The 19431-nt window shown below is 46.2% G+C and overlaps 2 protein-coding genes across 7 annotated transcripts in view; one reads left to right on the top strand and one right to left on the bottom strand.

Moving 5' to 3' along the window:
* The window catches only part of DENND2B (DENN domain containing 2B), a gene marked incomplete at both ends in the record, with an annotated part of 47869 nt that extends 41784 nt beyond the window's left edge, over nt 1-6085 (top strand). For all 6 annotated transcript variants that reach the window (XM_084240653.1, XM_084240652.1, XM_084240651.1 and 3 more), the window contains 6 exons: nt 1221-1398; nt 1703-1744; nt 3211-3322; nt 4010-4249; nt 5375-5461; nt 6051-6085. In XM_084240653.1, coding sequence (XP_084096779.1) covers nt 1221-1398; nt 1703-1744; nt 3211-3322; nt 4010-4249; nt 5375-5461; nt 6051-6085 — 694 coding nt within the window. The remainder of the gene's footprint in view (nt 1-1220; nt 1399-1702; nt 1745-3210; nt 3323-4009; nt 4250-5374; nt 5462-6050) is intronic.
* Nucleotides 6086-13611: 7526 nt separating this feature from the next.
* Nucleotides 13612-17217, bottom strand: RPL27A (ribosomal protein L27a; the record flags this gene model as incomplete). Its single annotated transcript, XM_084238348.1, is given in 7 exon segments — nt 13612-13775; nt 14922-15080; nt 15083-15096; nt 15628-15703; nt 16067-16153; nt 16488-16652; nt 17179-17217. Coding segments are annotated over 7 exon segments (669 nt in total). The 3' UTR covers nt 13612-13646.
* Between the last annotated feature and the right edge of the window lie 2214 nt (nt 17218-19431).

Here is a 19431-nt window from a genome sequence, read left to right as displayed (position 1 = left end):
GTGTTTTAGGTGTCCTTAGGGTAGGAAGATAGCCAAGCTAGGCACTGACTGACAAAACAGTTGTGAGTCTGCAGAGAGGTCCTTCTAGAAAAAGGGGTCAGATAGGGTTTGATTCTGTCATGTTAGTCCTAAAAGGTTGAGAATCTTCCTTGGAGTCAATCAAGTCAAGCTCTTTTATGGCTAATAGGTAGTTCCAAGAGATGTAGAGGTACAGGGTGGTTAAGTCAGCCTTGAACATGAACTTGACTGTGAGCCTCTATCTTCCTCATCCTTAACGTGGTGCCTAAGGGACAGCCTTGGACCTTCCTTCTGATGGGTGGGCATAATTCAGGCCGGCATGTCCCCTGTGTTTACTGGTGCCCACACTGGTCCTCAACATGCACGAGAAGGGTGCGCCCACTTCTTTATCTCCTCGCTAGCACCCAGGGGACTGTCCTCCCTGTCCCCTCATTGGTCATCTGCTTGAACAGCCAGCTCTGCAGTGCTTCTGGGTCTGGAGGCCTGGAGCCCCCTCCAGGCCAAGAGAGGGATGAGCCCACTGAATTTTTGGGAGCCTAAGAGGAAAGATGGGAGAGGGTGGGCCTCCTCTTTAGCCTGGTAAGAATCCCATCAGTCTCTTCCCCTTCTCTGTCCCCTCCTCAGTCAGACCACTTTTCTAGTTCAGGAGAGGAGGGAATGGATAGAGGGTGGGAAACAGGAAAACTGGTCTTGCCCCAGGTCTGCTACTTAAAACCAAACAGACCCTTGGGTAGCAGTCGCCCCAGCTGTAAAGTGTGGAATCGATAAGATGGCCTCTAGGGCCTTCCACCTCTCTCTTACATGCACTGAAATTATGCTGAACTCTTGCTCAGCTAACTTTTTGTACTTCCTGGCCTGAATGGATACTCCCACAATTCAGGACTGCCTGTGTATTTGAGTGGCCCTTGGGGATGTGTTTGTGAGTCCTTGGTGTGTTCAAGTGTTGCTACATACCTTTATGGCTGTTTCTAGGTAGCCTCACCAAAAACGGTATTTCAGTGTCTTGAGTCTCTGAGCCATGGCAGCGTGGGGGCTTTACCAGCCTCAGATCTGTAGGGTCTGATCTGAGCTCCATTAGCATTTTTGTTGGACTGGGAGGTTTTTTAACATTGAAGGATGTCCAGAGCTCCCAGGCAGGCTTTACTGACTATTCTCCGAAGGTGCTGGGCCAGGGCTCAGGTGTTTTGTCTGTCTGTCACCAGTACCCTATCCAGCTGCTCCCATGCGGTGGTGGCCTTGCTCTACCCCTTCTCCTGGCAGCATACCTTCATTCCTGTCCTCCCGGCCTCCATGATTGACATTGTCTGCTGTCCTACTCCTTTTCTGGTTGGCCTGCTCTCCAGCTCCCTCCCCAAACTGAAGGAGCTGCCTGTGGAGGAGGTAAGCCACCTGGGGAGACAGCTGCTGGGAGGTGGAGGTAGAAAGGGATAGGAGGGACTGGAACCCCAGAATGGAATGGCCAAGGGGGAGGGATGGAAGAGGGGAAAGGGAGAACGGCCTCTGGGATTTCCAGGTGGCCCCTGGACCTCTCTAACCAGCTCTCTAGACCTCCTTGGGGGGCCTATCCCAGGCTGAAGTTATTTCTGCTAACTGACCCTGGGAATCTGGGAGGTCTGGAGGCCTGGCCAGGGCATTTCAGGGACACATATCCTGAATCATGGCTGCTAACAACTCCTTTTCTCAGGCACTGATGGTGAATCTGGGATCGGACCGATTCATCCGACAGGTAAGAGCAGGATGCAGAACATGGTCTACCAGGACGCCCAACACTGTTACAGTGTTCAGCTTTCACAGCCCATTGGTTAAGCTCTCTGGGCTTCATAGATACAGAATAAACTTGAGTGAGGACAGAAAATCTGAAAACCTTGATCTTAGCAGGATCTGCCTTTTTGATTGGCATTGTCAGCTTCTGGAAGGCAGTGTGGGAGTGTGAGGGACTGGAAGTCTGAAGACCTGACCTCTGGGCTCTGTTACCTTTGAGCCACATGATCTTGGAAAGGCCTTCAAGCTTCTCTGAGCCAGAGTTCTCGTCTCTAAAACAGGCATGGTAATAACACCTGCCTTGAAGTGTTGCTGAGGGGTCACACATGATGTAGAGAATGCTGTGGAATATAAAGGTTTGCAATTGTTGTCAGCTTGGAAAAGCCTTTGCTAGTCAGGAGCAGTCCTCTTGGCTCTCCAGAAGGATGATTCAAGGCTGTGCCCTCCGGGAATCTAGTCAGTTATAAGTAATCAAGGTAGGGACACTAAGCCAAAATGATAGCCTACCCTCAGTCTGAGACAGGCTGGGCCACAGTTTCCCTGCCCTGAATCGAGGTGCTTCCCACCTTGAGTTGAAGATGGAGGCTTTGGGGAGACTTCGTCAGGTGCTGGGTAGCAACCCTTAGCCTTTCCTGGACAGTGAGTACGTTGGCTCTATCACTTTTAATCTGTGTGACCTTCAACAAGTTTCTTTTTTAAAAAAAGATTTATTTATTTATGCATATGAGAACTGGGGCACAGGCCAGAGGTGCGGTGGTAGAGGGAGAGGATTCACCAGAGACAAAGTGGGGAGCAGAGCAGGCAGATCTACTTAAATACACTGCTGAGGGGAGCAATGGGCGAGTCAGGAGAGGTCTGCTGTACCATGTGGGTATCTCCCTAGCCAGGGATCGAACTCGTGCTGCAGTGGCTGCAGATAGCTTCATAGGTTGCATCTTAACCCCTTGTGCCACAGGGAGGCCCCTTGTTTCTTAACCTTTCTCTGTGCCTCAGTTTCTCATTGAAAGTGAAGTTGATCATAGCAATCACAGTTAACTAGTATCTGGGAGAATTAAGTGAGCTTATAGATTTAAGTTTTTTTTTTTAAGATTTATTTATTTATTTATAAAAGTACTGGGTATAGTCAGAAGTGCGGGAGGGTGAGAGAATTCACCAGAGCCAGAGCAGGGAACAGAACAGGCAGATTGACAAAATACACTATTGAGGGGAGCAGCAGGCATGGCAGGAGAGGTCTGCAAGCCACGTGGGACCCTTGCCGGTGGCCAGGGATCAAACTAGAGCTGCAGAGGCTGTGGGCAGCTTTGCAGCCCAGCGCTCAACCGCTGCGCCACCAGGGGAGGCCCTAGATTTAAGTTCTTTGAGCAGTGCCTGGCAGAGTGAGTGCTCAGTGAGTGTCAGCTAGGATTACTGTCATGTATTTTTCTTCTGTAGATGGATGATGAAGACACATTATTACCTAGGAAATTACAGGCAGCTCTGGAGCAGGCTCTAGAGAGGAAGAATGAACTGATCTCCCAGGACTCTGACAGTGACTCCGATGATGGTGAGTGAGGCTTTCCAGGGCTGAGTCAGCTCTCGTACCAGACTTCCTCTGCTCTGGGTCTGTTCCCCAGATCCTTGCTGGCTGATATCTTGGACCTTGGTATCACTATTCTAGATAATTCGAACTCCAGTCCAGTGGGATTTAGGGGGCTAGGGGTTTATTGGCTCTGAGGGAAGAGAACTATTATGGCATTCTGTCAAAGGGAGTCCAGATGCAAACACAGGCTGCTTCTAGCATGGCCCAAGCTGTAAAACTACCCTCTTCCCTCTGAGTCTTCTGTCTCAGGAGATTTGTGAAGGAAAACAGAAAGACTCATGTCTAGCTGACAGAAAACTATACCCCTCTCAGACCTTGCCTGGAGCCATTGCAGGAACAGGAGGAAATTTCCTTTTTCTGGGAAGCCAGAAGAAGCACAGAGTGAGGGGTGTGGGGGAGTGTGGCACTCTGGTCTCTGCTCGCCACTCTCATTCATCCAGCAAGTATTTGCAAACTACCATATTCAAAATACAATTTCTGACCTCCCTGCTCATGGGCTTGTAACTAGCCCATGAGCACAAGATATAAAGTCTCAAGAATAGACAAGTGGTTCTGGCTGGTAGCTTTGTTGGGGAGAGAGAGATGACATCATCTGGAGATTGCAGGTTGCAGGTTTGACTCAAACCTCAGAGATGTTCTTTTCTGTTCCAGAATGTAATACCCTCAATGGGCTGGTGTCGGAGGTGTTTATCCGGTTCTTTGTGGAGACTGTTGGACACTACTCCCTCTTCCTGACCCAGAGTGAGAAAGGGGAGAGGGCCTTTCAGCGAGAGGCCTTCCGCAAGTCTGTGGCCTCCAAGAGCATCCGCCGTTTTCTTGAGGTTTTTATGGAATCTCAGATGTTTGCTGGCTTCATCCAAGACAGGGAGCTAAGAAAGTGTCGGGCAAAGGGTAAGCCCAGAAGAGCTTGGGGTTGAGGATAATGGGTCCTCTCCTTTAAGCTTTTTTTTTTAAGAAGTGGGGTACAGGCCAGAGTTGCGGGAGGTAAGAAGATTCACCAGAGAGCGGGGAGCAGAACAGGCAAATCTACTGAAATACACTGCCGAGAGGAGCAGTGGGTGAGGCAGGAGAGGTCTGCTGCTCCAGGTGGGTTGCTCCCCAGCTGGCCCAGAATTGAACTCGCACTGCAAAGGCCATGGACAGCCTCACAGTGCTGCATTCAACCCCCCGTGCCACCAGGGAGGCCCCAGGTCCTCTTCTCTAGAACCTCTCTACTACTATCAAGACTAAGTAGCTAGGCACTGTGATGGCAGCCCTTGGGTGTCAGCTAGAACCAGGCCTCCTAGTAGAAACTTCCAAGGGAATTCTTTTCTCCTCTCCACCCAGTAAATGCCTTCTCAAGGCTGTGCACAGCCTCGAACCATGTAGCTGGAGAGTGGGGCTCATCTCCATCAAAGAGCAGTTTGACACTGGTGGCTGTTCCCCTCCTCAGATGACCTTCTGTGGAAAAGAGAAGGAGCAATTTAGGGGGTTCTGAGAACCCATGGATGATTTGAAGAGAATTGAGCTAGTTCTTAGGTTGTGGCAGTCAGAGCAGGTCACCTTAGTTCTTTTTTTTGCAACAGCTCAATTTACTCTGTTTTATCTTATCAAGATCTTTCAGTCTAAGCTCAGAGTTATTATTTCTTCTGTATATTAATACTGTCCTTTTAGTCTAATGAATATTTTTGGAACATGGTGGAGTGGTCTAAAAGGAACTAGAGAAGGTGTCCATTCAGGGGACAGCTCTGAAAGGAATGGCACCTTCACCATAAAGTAGTTCAAGAACGTGCACTAGGAGGTGAGTGTTGATATGAGGGCCTTCTTGCTATAGGAGTGAATGCCAGTGTGATGTCATTAATGACATTTTTGGCAAGCAAGTCTGAATTCCAAGTAGCTGCTCCTATAAATTATAATTGCAGGTCCTTGGTTTCTCCCATTTTGGGATCTGTGTCCAGGGGTGCTTCTCCAATCAGCCTCCCCTTCTCTTCCTCCAATAACTGTTCTCTTCCTTGTTCCTTTTTCTCCTCTTACCAGGTCTCTTTGAGCAGCGAGTAGAGCAGTATTTAGAGGAACTCCCAGACACTGAGCAGAGTGGAATGAATAAGTTTCTCCGGGGTTTGGGTAAGTAGCCTTGTGACTGATGAGACAGATGCTCAGCAAGAAGGGTCTGAAGGATCTATACCACAAACCACTCAAAATCAGTGCCAGAGGGTATTTATATTGGGACTGTAGGCAGAATAGGAAACAATCCCTTAGTCAAGAGAAGGTGCCCTGCCAGCGTGCCAGGAGCATTTAACACAGTATTTAGCAAACTCCAGGACTAAGAAAACCCACAGATTCTCACATAAGTCAGGGTGCACACCTTCCTGGGTCAATATGAGGGCCATTAGGCCCAATGAACTTTTCTCTAGACCAAATAGAGTCTACAAAAGTAGCAGTGCAAACCTCCACTCTCCAAGGAACTCAGCAGCTAGATCATAGATCATAGCATATCTCAGTTTAAAGGGAAATTGAGACAGAAAAGTTAGATGGCTTGTCCAGAGCTGATTAATAGCAGTGCCTTAATTAGAATGTTACCACCTTGGATCCGATCTATCACAGCTGAAATCCAGTCTTTTGAATTCATTGTTTTCCATTGAAAGGTTTAAGACTTGTTGGAAGAGATGATACTGAAGCAGAAATTCTCACTTTTGCCTTCTCTGACCCACAGGCAACAAAATGAAATTCCTCCACAAGAAGAATTAAGTCCCTTTCCCAGTAAGAGAATTCAGTGCCTTGCAGAGCCTGGATCCTGGGGAGGGGCCCAGCCTGGGACCCACTGGGCTGCTGTGGCTTCTCTGCCCCCACAGACTCCACCCTCCAAGCCAGCCCACTTCTGCCTTCATGATATTCTGGGATACTGTTTGTAAATAACCTGCTGTAAGCTTTCATATCTGTTTTTGTAACAAGCAAAGAGAATCTGGTAAATATTTGTATCTTCCCAAGGGGCTTTCCTGCCCTGCCTGAGCTTGGATGAAGTTTTGCTGGGTGCTGGTGACTGGCCAATTATGTGCAGCTGACTGTCTCAGCCAAACCACTGATCTTCCCCTGAAGGCTTCTGGCCTGCCTGCCTGAGGCCCCTGCTGCCAGTCTTGGGCCCTGGAGAGCAAATGTTGTCTTGCTATGTACAGGAGGACTATTTTTTTTTTTTAATCTTAGAGTTTCTATTTTTTTCTAGTTATCCCCTTCCCCTAAACCTCTGCTTCTGAAAGGCAAAGGTCAATCAGTCCCCATTTGCAGCATGGTGCCAGGCTCTTGGGCCTGGTCTTCTCTTATCCCTCCCACCTTTGAGATGGTCAGTGAATCCTGGGAAGCCCACCCCCAGCTTTCTAAGTGCTCTCCGGGCCTGGCTCCCAGTCAGTGGTGGCCATGATGCGGTACAGGGCATCCCTCCTTCCTTCCATCTACAGGTGTTCTCAATAAACAGTGTACAGTTGTTTGGGCCCAGAGCCCCTTGTGTTTCTTGGTTTCATTATCTAGTAGGCTGAGACTTCCATTTCAGTGGTCTGAAACAGTGGCCAATCAGGAATGAAATGCTGTCTTGCAAGGATTTGAATATTTGATTAAGGGTTTAGTGTTGGTCACTGACCTCCCCTGAAATTAAGTTCTTTGGCCTGAGTGCTGTGAGTTAGGTGTTAGTAAATATTTCTACCTATAGAGAGGACATTCCCCTTCTAGTGACTAACTGTTGAGACTCTAAGTGTTTGCACTGCACTGATGAAAAGAAATCTCTCTCCCCTTTGGTTCCTTTACTGGGATAAAAGGTAACATTTTCCTGTTCAGTATGAAGCCCTTTAGATATCAGTGGGTATGCTGACATTGGTGAAGTGAACTCCAGCTATAGCCAATCTGGGGCTTGCTCCCAGCCCTGGCCCATTGCCTGTGGCTCGTCCATGTCACTCTGTGAAGTGCTTTTGGTTGGAGCCCTGGGTATGCGTACAGAAAGTTCTATGTTCCAAGGAAGAGCAATCAGAGAAGCAGAGTGGGGAACATGGGTGGCTTAGTGTTTTCACCACCTGAGGCCTTTGCAAAGACCTTGAAAATTCTCAAGATGAGCCTGGACATTGGAACTCTTTTCCTTGGTATTGACTTTGGGTCTGGCAGCATTTAAACTATGGGGTAAGGTTTTTCTGTCTTTCCACCTAAGCCTACTTAAATAGGCAATGGTCCCATACTGAGCTCTCTTTCCTCCTCTCTCCATCTCCACTGAGGCCCAGGCAGGTCCCAAACTATCTATGGTTTGTGGTTGCTATCAGCATAAAACAAAGTAGATAGTTTGTCTTACGGTAGGACAAAGTTACCTTCTCTTCTGAAAAAGTCTCCTACATAGGAGACTTCAGTAATAGGAGAGCAGGTATTGAGGCCTCATGAGTCTAGATTTTTTAGTCGAGGTAGAGAAGACAATGGTTATAACTAGAAAGTTCAGGGTGAGTGTAGTTACTTCCAGAGTTCATCACTGTTAACCTAGCCTGAGCTTCATGACTGATTCCTAAATAATAAAATAATAAGATACTATTTCTTTCTCCTTTCCTTTCCCACTGCCTTTTTAAATGTAGCTCCAAAGAACCCTGAGATGTGATCAGATCATAGGCTATATAGTTGCTGTTGTTTTTTTTTTTTAGATAAAATTTGGAACTTCTAAGTATCTTTAAAACATAGAGCCCATACAGTGACTGCATATAGGCAAGGCACAGAAGTCCTACGGGTAAGGTAAAAAGGGTATGTCCAGGGGTCTTGGTTTGGGGTTGACAAAAAGTGTTTAGGCATCTTTCCTAGTTCTCTTTTCATATGATTTCTGGATCCCTAAACCTACAATTCTCAACCCAGGAGATACAACATTATTTCCATAACAAATAAAGTGACTTCCTCCTTCACTATCCTGAAGTGAAATTCAGATCATATAACCTATCTAAACACATCTTGATTGTAATATAAAAGGAAATAAAAGGAAAGTATTTTGCTATGAAATAACATGTATATAAATATATCAAGGCTTGAGTATGACTGTCCTAGAAGATATACAAAGAAGTATGATATTTTTACCTATACATAGAATTGCTATGAATGCAAAGCTACACATGCAGATAAAAGTACATTGTATTAGCAACTCCAATTCTACTAAATAGATCACTTACTTGGTCGAAGTTTTCTGACATGCATTGCCTTTGGTAATATTCTGAACAAAACATAGTATGAACTTGTGATTTAAATAGTAGTTGAAATCCTGGAAAACTAAGAAGTACATGAAACCTGCAAAAACAAATAAAAACCCCAAACTTGATTATGCATAAAATTGAGTTATGTTCTAAACTTGATTTTTCTTTGAATCAACTGATACTTTGCAGGTCATCCAGCACCCCTGCATACTTTCTCTCCATGATTGTGACAAAAAATGTCACAATGCATTTCCAAAACGCTCCCCTAGAGGATGGCATTGCCACCAATGAGAACTAAAGTTCTCAAAAAGTGCCTTGTAGACAATTCTGGGACAAGTGCTCAGTGTGTTTGGGGGAAAAGGATGTCCTAAAGCTAATTCCATACAGGCTTTGTGGACTGCCGCAGACCAGCGCAGCGGTAGACTGGCAAGGCCGTCCCAGGGATGTGAAACTCGTGCAAGATGGTCAAGGATTCAATGCATAAATGACAGACAGACACACTTCAAGAGTGAAATCTGAATGTAATTTGCTCAAATCATTACGCATATTTATACATTTTCAAAAGGCATTAGGTCACACAAAATTTATTTTCCCAGCATAACAATGTTTCTTGTTACCTAGGCATAGAATACAATTTTCTAGCTAATGATTTAGAAGTTGCTAAGCATATGTGGTTACAACACATTTCCTGAAACTGATTTTTTACATATATAGAAAAAGTCAGGTAGGTAAGAAAATAGTATAATTACAGACAGGTTGCTAAGTTGCTTCTTATTCAGGAACAATGACTAACTGGTTAATGGTTAAAACTGCTTTGTAGGTAATTCCATCAGGCTTGTTTGTAGGCAATGCTCTTAGCAGCCTTATTTACAAGCAAAGGAGAGGTTTTTTTACTGCGGGCTTATTGCCTAGATTGGGCTTACAGCCATTTAGACATTTGCCTGAATTGAATGCCAAAGATTTTCATGATGAAGCCCCTCAGGGACTGCACCTGTCTTAGGTCGTCAGGAGTCACAGACATGAGGCTGGCCAGTGCCTTCTTTAGTCTGCCCCGGATCTTACCCGTCATTGACTGTCGAGTCCAGCGCACAGGGTAAGGGGGTCTTATTCACAAGGATGTACTATGTGTCTGAGTGAAAGCCTCCCTCTTCCCAGTAAGTTCACTGGCGTTCAGCGGCAGAGGCAGCCACAGTGGACTCCAGTGCTGTGTCCTCTACCAGAAGTTCCAGTGTCTATGGTGTCAGCTCCCAGTTAAGAAAGGCCCTGGGGTTTCTCCTATAACTTTTAGAGCAGGGCAGATGCTCCATTATAGCTAAATGTTCTTTTCAGTAAGTAACTGTACCCTGATAATGATAAACTTGCATTAATATGAGGAATTTCCTTATAAACATCTTCATTTAGGGACTATTCTGAAGGTGTGCCTTTGGAAAGCCTTATTTCCAACTGTGGTTCACACTGGGATTGTTTGTGGAATGTAGGACCCCAAGAAAACCGTTCTAATTATAATCCCAACTGAGTTTAAATTTCTGTTTAAAATGTACTTATAACCTAGCTTGTACCCAAAAAGACGTACTGTAAGCATTCATAAAAGGGCATTTTAAAAAAGTGGGAATGAAAGTAAATTTGGCTGTAGAGACACAAACACTTTAACCTTTATTCTTAAAAGGGGTGATACACAAAATTAGTTTCTAGAGCCTAATTGTGGTTGTGCACTCCAAAACATCTTAAATTTACTTATATTTGGTGGGTGTAATTTAAAAGATGGTGAAAACTCTAGAACAAAAGAATATTATTACTTTGCAGTACTGACAGGTTTTTGGCGTTTTTAAAAAGGTGGTCGTTTTGTCCAGTTATATTGCCTTTTACCTTTTAATATGAAGGTACTCCGCACTTAAAACTCTCTGAACTCATCAGGAAATCCCTTCCTGTTTTATGTTCTTCCGAAACATTCACATGTGTGCACCAGTATTGTTTTTCAGCCCAAGACAGCCGGAACATAGTTGTGCTCATTATCTTCAAGGCAACTGAAGCAAAGTCAATTAATTCTGAGATTTGGAAATTTCCATCTAGAAAAGTGCACACAGACCACTCCTCTAGTTTTTACCGCTGCCGAAGCCTGATCTGGAGCGGTGGAGCCATCTGCTCCGAAGGGGCCCCTTAAACCTCCCGCCTCGCAAGGAACAACGCCCGCTGGTCCCGCCCTGCGCTGCAAACTGCGGGTCGAGGGGAGGGGCCCGCCGACATGCTTCCGGGTCGTGTGGGTGGGGAAGTGGCGGTGACGTGACCCCGGAACCAAAACCTCTCCCAGTCCGGAAGCAGCTCTCAGATGCAGAGCAAAGGGAGCGAGGATTGGCTGTGTGGCCTCTGCGGCGCTGCGAGCTCCGCTGGGATCCCGGCGCCCCTCCGTCTTCTAGGGTAGGTAGACGCCGCTCTTCGCCCGCTGACGGTGCCCACCTTTCGGTTGTTCCCATCCCAGGAACTGACTGCACTTAGGGTAATTAGCCACCAAATAGGATTAATTTCTAAATAAAAAAATTTAATGTCATTTAACCGATTTTGACAATGAAAATCACTTTTGCAAATATTTTCTATAAGTACTGGATTGAAATATATTTAAAGCACATTTAATTAGGCCAGTAATTATATGGAAGAACGTCATCAACTCTGTGCAGTCACTAAAGACAGTGACAGAATAGTCCTAAGGAATAGGAGTCTAAGCTTGGCAGTCTCCTTAATGGCATTTTCTATGCATTAACTTTTATCTCAGCATTGGCACCTTTCTCTCAAATATAAAATCCAAACGTGGTTTGTTAACACAAAACAAGCCAAGTTGTTACTCTAGGTCTGTGTCCTCCATTTGGGACATGAATGTTGTTTCTCACCAGCTGCTTTGAACGGTGCTACTGCCAGCGGAGGAATCTGAGCACCTGCCTGTTAGCTGGCTGAGTAAGGCAGTTCAGCAGTTCTGTAGCTGCCTCTCCTAGCCCAGGAGGCAGGATCGCATGCCTCCGGAGGGGCGCCGGGATTCTCTGTTTAGAATGGCCATAGTAGTGACTTCCACATTTAGTATATCCTTTTTCTGTGCCTCCATATAGTATTTAGAGGACCATTGTCCCATCCAATCCTGTATCATCTTTCTGGTTAGTCATGTGACAACAGGGGACCAAGAGTGAATTTTTCATCTATCTTACCCCATCAGTTCAGTATTAACCACTTTGCTATCAACACCCTAAATAAGTCACCACATACTGCCCATTATGTTGGTTTTTTTTAAGATTTTTTTTTTCTATTCATACAATAGCTGGGGTACAGGCCAGAGGCGCAGGAGGGTGAGAGGATTCACCAGAGACAGAGTGGGGAACAAACAGAATAGGCAGACTGACCAAAAGCACTGCTGAGGGGAGCAGTGGGTGAGACAGAAGTCTGCCCCACCATGTGGGAATCTCCCTGGCCTGCCAGGAATCAAACCTGCACTGCAAGGCTGCAGACAGCTTCGCAGCACTGTGCTCAACCCACTGCGCAATGGGGAGGCCCTGTCCATTATGTTTTGAACCCTACCTTTTCCCATTTTCATGATGTGGTCTTCTCCCTTCCATCATAATCCAGTCCTTAAACTATAGCCTCCCAGGGGGCTAATAGTCTTGCCCAGATCCACTTCATGTAATACCTACCCAGTTGTTTACATTTCCAAACTGATCCTAAACCCATGTTTGCCCTTTGTTCTCCTCAGGCCACATTTCCATGGACTGAATCACACTGGGGAGGTTGACTGTCTGCTGCCATAGTACTTGCCATTTACTAACAGTTACTAGGAGTCTAGAACAAGAGTTTAATAAATGTTTTTCATTTCACTTTTAATCTATACATCATCCTTCAAGTAGGTACCTTTCCCTAAATATGAATGAGGACAATTTGCAAGATGAAAAAATTGGACTATGTCTAAAGAGTTCAATTAGGATCTAAATTTCACACCCAGTCTGAATCTCAAGATACTAGTATTTATACAGTTCTGTATCTTCAGTGTCTAATAGGAATCTGAATATAATTGAGCCCACTGACCACCTGTTGTGGACCTACGAGATTTCGTGTTTTAATTCCCATAAGTGAAAATATTTTAACCATCACCATTATGGAAGATGCAAATCCTAACAATCTAGACATGTTTGTCCAAAATCTTCCTAACACTACCAAACTCCCCCATTACTGTTCAATTGTTTGCTCCCCTATGCTTCCTTATAGCCTCCCCAAGAACTTCTGAAGGTTGTCTGGATTAGTTCCGTAGAAAGTCATGGTTCCCAGCCCATGTATAATCTGAGAGTACCAAGGAAACTCAACCCTCCATCATCAAATTAAACCTAGCAGTAATTTTAAGTACCATCTTAACTATTTCTTTGGTAAGAGTACTAGACTGTTTTATTCTGGCACCAAAAAAACCCCCCAAAAAAACCAAACCTACAAAATCTTGGGAAAACTATTGAAATCTGTGTTGTATACAAGTGTTAATCATCAACGTTTTGCAGGAGAAACAAACTACAGAGAACCCCGATTCTAGTGTTGTCTTTAGGATTTCCCAAATTTCTTCACTAGATACATTTCAAACCAGAAGAAAAAGTTTTTACAATGTATTCACATAGAGACCCATAAAATCCAACAATTTTGGTTTGTGACTTGAATGGTTTAGGGCTTAAGGGAGGTGGGGAGACAGGGACATGACACCTCAATTTGGATCAGTCTGTCAACTCTAGAAGCCCATGGGACAACAGTTAAAGGCACATTCTCCTACTCACTATAAATTCAGAGTATGCAATACATAATAGGCCCTTCAACTGTAAGATACAAAAAAACTAGTTATAATTTCTTACTTATAAATAAAAGATCCCAGTCAGGTAGTTGTTGGCCAAGGCCTCTAAATGTTAGTAGTATTTCTCCCACACTTTTTGAGACCAAGCAAGAGTCTAAGCCCTTGTAACTCACCAGGTAGATTTCTTGTGTGTGTGTGTGTGTGTGTGTGTGTGTGTTGGGGGAGAGGGGGGAACCCGGACAATAAACCTACATTTAGACCAAAAGAGAAAAGCACTCATAGCATTTAATGAACCTTCCTCCAAGTGGCTTCAAGCTACCAAGACACAGGCCCCTCCCACACCCTTAATCTTCTCCTCAGCTCTTCTACTGAAGAATTTGGCCTTGACGATCACAGGCTGCTTTGGAAGCTTTCCCTTTCCCAGAACTTTGTAGTAGCCCTAGAACAGAGAAAAGGGTTATGTCACAACAGTTATCAACCTCCTGTGGATAAGCCTATCAACCTTCCCCATCCAGGGGAAGGTCATGTTTCTGACCTGGGCACTAACAAGGGCATTGATTGCCCTTGCCAGTGAATCAAGACCAGCAGATTCTCTCCGAGAACTCTAGCACACCAGGACAAGAGATGTCAGGATGTGACTCTAGTCTCGGGCAAGAGCTCAAATCCCATTTCCCCTACTTAGTTACCTTCTGATAAGCAAAGAAAAGGAAAGAAAGAAAGAGAGAAAAAGAGAGAGAGAGAGAGAGAGAGAGAGAGGAAAGGAAGGAAAGAAAGAAAAGGAAGGAAGGAAGAAAAGGAAGGAAGGAAGAAAGGGAAGGAAGGAAGAAAGGGAGGGAAGGGAGGGGAGGGGAGGGGAGGAAAGGAAAGGAAAGAAAGAAAAGGACGGAAGGAAGAAAAGGAAGGAAGGAAGAAAAGGAAGGGAGGGAAGGAAGGAAGGGAGGAAAGGAAGAAAAGGAAGGAAAGAAAGGAAAAGAAAGCAAGCAAAGAAAGGAAGGAAGGAAGGGAAGGAAAGGAAGAAAAGGAAGGAAAGAAAAGGAAGGAAGGAAGAAAAGGAAGGGAGGAGGAAAAGGAAGGAAGGGAGGGAAGGAAGGAAGGGAGGGAAGGAAAGGAAGGAAAGGAAGAAAAGGAAGGAAGGAAGAAAAGGAAGGAAGGAAGAAAAGGAAGGAAGGAAGAAAAGGAAGGAAGGGAGGGAAGGAAGGGAGGAAAGGAAGGAAAGGAAAGAAAGAAAATCAGATTCCCAGCAATGTCCCAAAATTGCTCAAGGAATGCTAAGCTGGCTGGGGAAGGGGATTTAAAAACGGACTACATCCATACTCATGGGAGGTAAAGGCTGATGCAAGAAACTCAATTTCAAGTAAGACACGATTCTTTTTTGGGGTTACTGGCATGTACAGTATTATTCTTCAAGTATTTTTCCTTGAATCATAATCCAATCATGCAACCCGTGTGCCTCCCCCCGCCCCAATTCTACCAAAAGGTGCAACTGCCTACTAGGTAAATAGGTATAGATGTAAGGTGGGAGATCTGGCAATTTAGTTTTGAGAAGCGAGAACCTCTATAAAATAAAAAACTCAAATTTACTCACCGCTCGCACCACATCAATGATGGGAGCAGCTCCGGTCTTATTTTTGGCAGCATTTACCCGAGTCTGCTCAGTGACCAAGGTCCACAGTTTATCAAGGTTGACAGTTGGGCAGAAGCTCTGATTCCTCTTTAAGTGGTAATGCCTCATACCAACTTTCCCAAAGTAACCTGGGTGACTGGGAAGAGAAGGCACCACTTTCATAATAATCTCACTCCAATCAACCTACACTGATTATAGTCCATCGCTGGCATTAACACAAGATATTCATTGGTACAGGCACTCCATTTGTCGAGTAAAACAAATCTTTTAAAAAGCCACTGATGACTATCAAATTCTACACAGTCCTATAACAGTGTCCTACACAATAGTTAAAAGACCATCTCCTAAATTTGTGAACATCAGTGAACCTAACACTTGCATAGGTCAATCACAATCATGTCACCAACCTGGTGACTGACTATACCACAAGGGCTACAGTCAGTGAATAAGGTCAGCAGTTATTTTTCGAGGGCTCTAGCACACTAAGGCAATAGGTGATACCCAAGCGTGACTCTAGCCTCGACAACTTCTCAGTTTACATTAGTGAGTCAGCAATAGGCAAGGTTTGTGAATGGTAGATGTGCATCTCTTAGAGGATGTTCTGAGTCGGCCCTCTGTCCCTGTTCAGCCATCAGTGTAAATAAAAAGTAGTCCAAAAAGCACTCACTATTTGTCAAAGTTGATCCTGTGATGATGCAGGCCACCAGCATTACCTCGGCCTCCAGGGTGCTTCCGGTGCTTTCCTGCAGAAACAGAGCTACATGGTTAACACAGCCTTCTCGATACTACTTCTTGCATAAGCATTTACTTAAGCTGTTCCCTGTCAACAATACCTCTTTCTAGCATTGCTAGTCCCCGAAGAATCGGTTAAACAGCTCTCTGCAGTGTTCCACATTACAGTACAATCATGCACTCTCCAGGCACTGTGCCGGCCTTCGCCCGCCCCCCACCGCCCAACTGATGTGAAATTCTAATTGGAGCCCTCGATGACTCTCAATAAACAGTCAAAAGTAGACGGTCAAATTGAATCCGAGTGAACCGCACAAAGCCTTTCCTAAGCCTCTTCTAAAATACATACTTTCTGACCAGCTAAGCACGCGGCCGACCACGATGGGCAGCCTGCACTTACCGATGCGGCCGTGGCCGTGGCTCACGTGGCCCCGAAGTTTCCGGGTCTTCCTCAGTCTGGATGGCTGCGTGGAAAAGGGTGCTTGGTGAAAAAGCGCAAGGGCAGTTGGGCAGGCGGTGAAGCTTGCCAGCCGGTGGGAGACCTGAAGGCTGAGCCAAGGATCCGCCCGGTGGCGCAAAGCTGGGGCCGAGCAGCCTCATCAGGGCGGGACCCGGGCGCCCCGGTCCGCGTGGCCCAAAAGATCCGAACCGCGGGCCGAACACGCGATCCCCTCCCCGCCCTGGGTGCATGCCGCCCCTCCTCCTGGCGGCCAGTCGCACGCGATCTGGAGACCCGGCCACGGTCGGGGTAGAGAGCTGGGCTGCAACGCGAGTAGAGGCCCCCAAAGAATCACCTACCATGTTGGCGGCGCACACGAAAGAGGGAGGACTCGCGAGACTCTCGCGAGATCCCGAGGGCGGAGGCGGAGCCAAGGCCTCACTTCCGGTCGGGAGGCCGGGCCTGGGGCGGAGCCTCTCTCGTTCCGCCAGTCGGGCCGGCGGTCGGCCTACCGCTTCCCCTGCCTGCGGGTTGGGCCCTGCCGGCGCGTGTGGCGACTGAGGGCTCTTCTCGGCGCGTTCGGTCTTGTGGCCAAGCTCGAGGCTTGGAGCGCTGTTGTGCGCGCCGCAGGCCCAGGTGGGCCGGGTCCCTTTCCTCTCCGAGGCCCAGGGCCCCCCCCGAGGCCGCCGTCGCTCTCAGCTAGTCAGACGCCCGGCCTGAGCGACCCCGCGCGCCCCGCTGCGTTCTCAGTGGTCCGCTTGGCCCTGGCGGTGGCGTCACTGACTGCGCCGGCCAGGGTGGCCAGTGTGGGGCCGCGGGGCGCTCGGCCACCCTCCCCGTGCCCGCTGGGGTCACTGTTTCCTTTTGAGGGGGAGCTGCTCACCCACTGTCCCTTCTTTGCCCGCCTGCTGCCTTCCGAGGGGTCCTCAGTTTGACCTGCTAATCGTCGGGATCTACAAACCTGGCGACTTTATGGTTCTTTTGTATCTAGATCCTGTAAATTCTGGAACCGCCACATTTTAATTTTCGCCTGAACCTGGTATCCCTTACCTCCTGCACCGGAGAACCCCTGCTCAGCCCGGGCCCCATGCAGGCTTCTCCTGGGAAACTTCTGATCCCTTCAGTCTTCTTTGCTCACTCCCCTAATTTGGCCCGCCACAGAATGCAGCGCACAGCTCTATTACAATTGTTGATCCACACTGATCTTCCCCACTAAACCGAATGACAGGCTCGAGGATTTTTTTTTTTTTTTTTATTTAATCCACGCAGTCCCAGTTCCTGGCATGTACTATATATTCACAAATGACTGTTTGAAGGCACCTACTCAGCTCACTCTAATCATAATAGTGTGAGGCATCTTCCTGTTAAGTCGCCACCATTGTTCCAGCCCCCAGGCCTTCATTTACTCCGTGTATGTTTTATTTTCTCTGCCTTACTCCCTTCCGCTAAAATATCTTTTGGCTAGAAAATCTTCAATTCTCTCTGTCTCTTTCTACTATCCTGGCTCTTTCCTTAGTAGTCTAGCTTCCCAAAGGACTGGTCTACAAATCCTGTCCATTTGCTCCCTTCTCATTCTTTGCTGAATCTTCTGCAATCTAGCTTTCAGCCCTGCCACTTCAATGTAATTGCTCTTAACCGCGGTCATCAGTGAAGCAGATAGCAACTTTGAACTTCCCATTCCTCTTAGTGCTTGTTCTCTTTGTTGTATTTTACACCCTTTGAATTTTTTTTCCCCCAGAGAACTCTTGGTTTCCTCCTACCTTTTTGGCCACTTCTAGTTCTTTTCAGGTTCTTCTGATTTTGTCCACCATTTAAAAGTGTTCTTCAGTCTCCTGTCCCTGCTCCTCTTAATTTTTCATGGTATATTATCTTCTTGGGTGAAATTCTCTTGATTGGCTTCAGTTCACATCTCTACTGAGCTCTACACACAATCACTTAATTTCCATTTACTATCTCAGACTTTCTACAGACAAAATGGATAAACATATCCTAAGACCTCAAGCTTCCCTGCTTACTGGTGCTTTCTCTTTTATTCTGTATCTTAGAGAGTGGTACCATTATCTATCTGGATAGTGATGTCAGGAAGATCTGAAAATCAACGCTAAATCTTCTTTTTCTCTAGTACACTATCACTTTATCCTTTTGTTCTATATCTGTCTTTCAGAACTGCTTCCTATTTTTAAGCCCTAGTGTTGTTGCTTTCCTTTAGTCCTTCGCCTGCGAAATTCAACACCCTGTTTGCATTCTAACACTCTTCCATTTCCTCCATCCTTTATAGCTTTGCCAGGTTAACCTTCCCAAAATTTGACTTTCATTCTTCCACCATCCAAAAAGCTCAGTAGCTCCATATTGCCAACAGAATACAGTACACTTACCTCTCCATCCTTACCTCAACTTGTCGCCTACAAAAGCTTTCTACGGCAGCCAAATTTAGTACAGCCCTTTTGCCTTTTTGCCTGGACTTGTGCCATTTCACTTGCCTGTAAGGCCCAACCTCTTTCTGCCCAGATCCTGAATCTTTCTTGATCTTTAAAGATCCACTTTATAGTCTGCTTCCTAGAACACCACAGTCCACATGATTATAGCCAAATACACCTTGAAGTTTACAAAATGTATCTGCTTGAGAAGTCAACACTACCAACCCTGCTTTATGAATGAGAAAATTGAGGCACAGAAAGTTGACTGACTTGACATTGGCTACAGAACTGCTAAGATACAGAGCCTGGGCCTAGTCTTGAGTCTTCTGTCTCCACATCCCTTCTTTTACCTCAGTGACTACTCCCTCTCTGACCTCACAGCATTATGGTCTTCATCACTTCTTCAGTCCTTAACCACCTACTGCCTGTCATCAGCAGAAACAGGGCCTTGTGAGTAGGGAACAAGGTCTAAGAAGAAGTACTCATCTATTTGACATCAAAACTGGCCAGCATGTGTAAAGGGATGAGCTGAACTACCTGGAAACAACCCTTGGGAAGATGTTCTATAATGAAGGTAAGCTGAGCAGAGTTTTGGGAATGGAAGCTAACCCTCAGGTGTCCTCTAAATATGGCCTGTAGCAAGGACCAAGACTGTCCAGAGGGTAAGGTATGGTTCTGGGTGATGGGACATTGTTCTGGATCATTTTGCCACTTTCCTTGGTAAGAGGGGTTCTACTTCCTGCCCCTCAGGCCACATGGCTGAATGGGAGGTCTCCCTGAGTGGACCAGTACTCTGTATTGGGTTCTGTGATTATCTAACATTCTTCTCATTGGTGGTCTGATCTCCAGGGTGGAGGGAGTGCTCTAGGCAGTTGTCTGGTTCTAG

This window comes from Talpa europaea, assembly GCF_964194135.1.
Source record: "Talpa europaea genome assembly, chromosome: 1".
NCBI lineage: Eukaryota > Metazoa > Chordata > Mammalia > Eulipotyphla > Talpidae > Talpa > Talpa europaea.
Note: the sequence above shows the minus strand (reverse complement) of the source record. Positions and strands in the feature narration are given on the sequence as shown.